At 43.1% G+C, this 4466-nt stretch overlaps 1 protein-coding gene across 1 annotated transcript; it reads left to right on the top strand.

The window, feature by feature from the left end:
* Nucleotides 1-2586: 2586 nt before the first annotated feature.
* LOC116089258 (60S ribosomal protein L23-like) lies at nucleotides 2587-3107 on the top strand. Its single transcript, XM_031368888.1, has one exon. The coding sequence runs from the start codon at nucleotides 2622-2624 to the stop codon at nucleotides 3042-3044; it is 423 nt and encodes a 140-aa protein (XP_031224748.1). The 5' UTR covers nucleotides 2587-2621; the 3' UTR covers nucleotides 3045-3107.
* Nucleotides 3108-4466: the final 1359 nt, after the last annotated feature.

Below are 4466 nucleotides of genomic sequence, written 5' to 3'. Positions count from 1 at the left end.
ATGCAGAAAAGGCAGACTTTTCAGAAAAGTAACTAGCTAAAACCTTCTGGTTCAAATATTCTTTAGTCTGCTTGTAATGCCAAGGACCTTGATTAATATCAAATTCTTAGGCAAAACCAGATAGATCTGCCGCTGATGTCAGGCCTCCTACATTTAAGCTACATTTTAAAGAAAGAAAGCCAGAACTATAGGAAAGCTGAGAACTGCGTGCCCGGCTCAGAGCAAGGAGCACATTATTAGTAAATCTATAGTGTATATCATAAAATGAGTTTGTCCTAGGGATGTGTTGGATGGCTACAGTCAGATCAGAACTGAAGCCAGTGTCTCCTATCCTCACATACTGACATTCAGACTGGAGAAGGCTCTGTTGTGAGGGCTGTTTCCTGTCCTAGAGATGAAGAACCATCCGATCAGCCACTAAAACCACTGGGGGCAGGCATGTGCCTGGTCACGATACATATGTCTTCAGGTATTGCCATGAAAAGAAACAAACAAACAAACAAACAAACAAAAGACCCTGATTGAGAATCATGATATTAAAGTTAGGGTTAGACTGGGGCTAAAGAGTGGTGTGGAGAGCGGTAGAGCGGGAGAGGCATTTGCCTTGACAAGATGGCGCCTACATCCACTGTCGACTCCTGGTAAACAACTGTTTGCGCATGTGCGTAGAGTGAAAAGGCGCCAAGTCACAGCCCATCCCGGGGTGTCACATGGGGTGATGAGCAAACAGCCAATCATGGGCGGACAGGCCGCGCTGTGGTGTATATAAGCAGTGCCGATTATTGGCTCGGGGTCTTCCTCTTCATGATGCAATAAATGCTTGCTGCAGAAGGATCCTAGTGTCTGCGTGTTTTCTTGTTGGCGAGACGACTGCGCGGGCAACAGAGTGGGGTTTTTTGTTTGTTTTGTTTTGTTTTGCTTTGGTTTTTTTTTGGTTTTTCAAGACAGGGTTTCTCTGTATAGCCCTGGCTGTCCTGGAACTCACTCTGTAGACCCGGCTGGCCTTGAACTCAGAAATCCACCTGCCTCTGCCTCCCAAGTGCTGGGATTAAAGGCGTGTGCCACCACCGCCCGGCCTAAAGAGTGTTCTTAATGTAATTTCTATGATACTGTAGTAAAACTATAAATTAATTTATCAAAATTTTCCCACCAAGATGAATGGGATTTTTGTTTGGTTGCTGTTTTGTAATAGTTATTGTTCTCTGTTGTTGTTGTTACTTTTATTATTATTATTATTACTATTTTTATTGGTAATGATGGTGGTGGTGGTCCTATATGTGTGCAAGTGCGAGTGTGTGTATGTGTGTGTGTATGTGTGTGTGTGTGTGTGTGTGTGTGTGAGTATGTGTGTGAGTATGTGTGTGTGACATGCACAGCATACATGGAAAAGACAGAGGAACTTTAGGGAGACATTACCTGTCTCCCACCTTACTGACTCGGGATCTCTCTTGAGACTGGCCACTCAGCAAACACACTCCACATTAGCTGCTCTGAAAACTTGAAAGCCATTCTCCTGCCTCTGCCTGCCTCTCCCATCACTGTAAAAATGCTGGGATTGCACACTCGTCCCAGAGCTCAAGCTTAGGTCATCAGGGATGTACAGCAAGTTCTGAGCTATCTTATGGGTTCTGCTAGTTTCTGAGAGGGTCTTGCTCTGTAGCCCTAACTGTCCTTGAACTCTGACTCCCCTGTTTCAGCCTCCCAAAGTTCAGGGATTACAGTCGGATGCCAGCATTACCAGTTTAGGCAGTCAGTTTGGGACTGTTAAGTTTACCAACATACCCTCCCATAAAGAAGCTGAAATTCCTTAATAAATGAGCACAGAGGAGAATGATCTGACACATACCCAATAAGGAATCCTGCAGAGAGAGTTCTGGAGAGCAGTCCTTTCAGGAACCTTGAGGGCATTTCATTAAACGATGTCACAGAGAGAAAAGGAAACACTGAGGCAAAGGGAGGGATGCCATCCTTGCTAGACTTTCTGAATTGGCCCAAGACTAGGTCACCATCAGAATGAGAGAAGACTGCAGATGAGGAAGTTCTAGCCTAAAGATGGATGGTGTGACACACAGACAGCAAGTGTTTGTGGTTCCCATTCACACTCACTGTTTGGAGTTGTCCAGACCTTACCAGGCTTTCTCTTTGTTCAATCTCTGAGTTCCCAGCCCCGAGCCCAGCACACAGTTGAGGAATGTGCCCTTATCAGCTCTTTCTGGCAACTGGCTGCCACAGTATAATAGCTTCCTGTCCATGCCCAGCAAGCCTCTCCCCTCTATTGTCCAGCTTCCTCCGCTGATTCTGCTTATCTCTGCTTGCCCCTCCTTCACCCCACAAAAGAAAATCTTGTTTCTCTTTGATTTCAAAATACTTGTCGATTTCTCTGATGTCTTCTTCCTATTGCACTGGTCTATCTTTCACATAAAGCCTCTCCCTAAATCCAGATTTCCTTTGATTTGCCACCAGATTTTTGAGCTTTGAGTTTTACCATATGCAAAGGGAAAGAACAAAGGCGGGGGGAAAAAGTGCTTCCTTAGCCCCTTTTCAGCTTGTGGATTTAGAGAAATACTGTTGGTCTGTTTCAAACTTAAAAAAGGAAAGATACGTCTTTCCGGACAGTCAAGATGTCGAGGCGAGGACGTGGTGGGTCCTCCGGAGCGAAATTCCGGATTTCCCTGGGTCTTCCGGTAGGAGCTGTGATCAACTGTGCTGACAACACAGGAGCCAAAAACTTGTACATCATCTCTGTGAAGGGAATCAAGGGACGGCTGAACAGACTTCCTGCTGCTGGTGTGGGGGACATGGTGATGGCCACAGTTAAGAAGGGCAAACCAGAACTAAGAAAAAAGGTACATCCAGCAGTGGTAATTCGACAACGAAAGTCATATCGAAGAAAAGATGGGGTGTTTCTGTACTTTGAAGATAACGCAGGCGTCATAGTAAGCAATAAAGGCGAGATGAAAGGTTCTGCTATCACAGGTCCAGTGGCAAAGGAGTGTGCAAACTTGTGGCCCAGGATTGCATCCAATGCAGGAAGCATTGCATGATTTTCCAGTGTATTTGTAAAATATATTCATTAAAACGTCTTGTTCTGAAAAAAAAAAAAAAAAGGAAAGATACACACACTTCCCAGAGCTGGGTCAAGTATGCTAAATTAAGGGTGCTTGCTGGAGCATAGCTATAAGCCCAACTCTCAGGAAGTTAAGGCAGGAGGATTACAAGTTTGATCCAGCTTAGCCACAACAGACAAAAGAAAAAATTCAGCGAGTCACTATTCTCCTTTTTTTAAAGATTTATTTATTTATTTTATGTATATGAGTACACACTGTAGTTGTACAGATGGTTGTGAGCCTTCATCTGGTTGTTGGGAATTGACTTTTTTTTTTTTTTTTTTTTTTTTTTTTTTTTTTTTTTTTTTTTTTTTAGGACCTCTGCTTGTTCTGGTCAACCCTGCTCACTCCAGGTAGACCCCGCTCGCTCCGGCCAAAAAAAGGTTTATTTATTATTAGAAATAAGTACATTGTAGTTGTCTTCAGACACACCAGAAGAGGGCATCACATCTCATTACAGGTGGTTGTGAGCCACCATATGTTTGCTGGGATTTGAACTCAGGACCTTCAGAAGAGCAGTCAGTGCTCTTACCAACTGAGCCATCTCACCAGTCCCAAGTCACTATTCTTAACTGATAAGGCATCTCTCCAGCCCATGTCACTAATTTGAAGGCTATTTGCTATATGGTTTAACAAGATAGACTAATGTTAATTCCCATTCCCCCACAGTGGCTATGGCAGCCTTCACACTGGGCTATGTGAGAATCAACTGGAATATTCTGGAATTAGCCTTGGCAAGATTCTCCATAGCAGACATGGGGTCCCCCATTTTTTGTGTATTTTCCAATAATTACTTAGATGTTCTCTGCTAGCCCTTTGATATGCAAGTAAAATCGCATGCATCATGGCAGAAGTGTAAAGATTTACTGTTTCTTCATTAGCTAATCTGAAGCAACAAAATATCTTACTTACCCTTCCTGTCCCTGTGAAGAGCGTTTTGTCTCAATATGTTCAATATTGCCCAACGGAGACGATCAAACTGTACTTCTGCTTTCATCCACTTTCTCAGGACTTGGTTAAGATTACTCTGGGGTGTGCTTGGGAGAAGTGAGATGCTCACCATTAATGATCAATGCTCTGTTGGGAACTTTCAAGTTGTCTTATTTAACAACTTACAATGATAATATGTGACTCTAATTTTGACTACATTTAGTTTTGCCCCCCCAATTTTCCTTGCCTACTGGAATGGTCAGAACATGGTACAACTAGAAAAATCTAGATGAAATGGATAAAATCCTAGTTGTAAAATTAAAGGAAAAGGCTATGAGCAACTTAAACAAATCTATAATGAGCAACAAAACGGAAGATTAATAAAGAGCCTCCCTTTAAAGAACGGCCCAGGACCAGATGGATTCACTG

The sequence above is a fragment of the Mastomys coucha genome, unplaced genomic scaffold, assembly GCF_008632895.1.
Source record: "Mastomys coucha isolate ucsf_1 unplaced genomic scaffold, UCSF_Mcou_1 pScaffold14, whole genome shotgun sequence".
Classification (NCBI taxonomy): Eukaryota; Metazoa; Chordata; class Mammalia; order Rodentia; family Muridae; genus Mastomys; species Mastomys coucha.
This window is presented reverse-complemented; position numbering and strand designations above follow the sequence as displayed.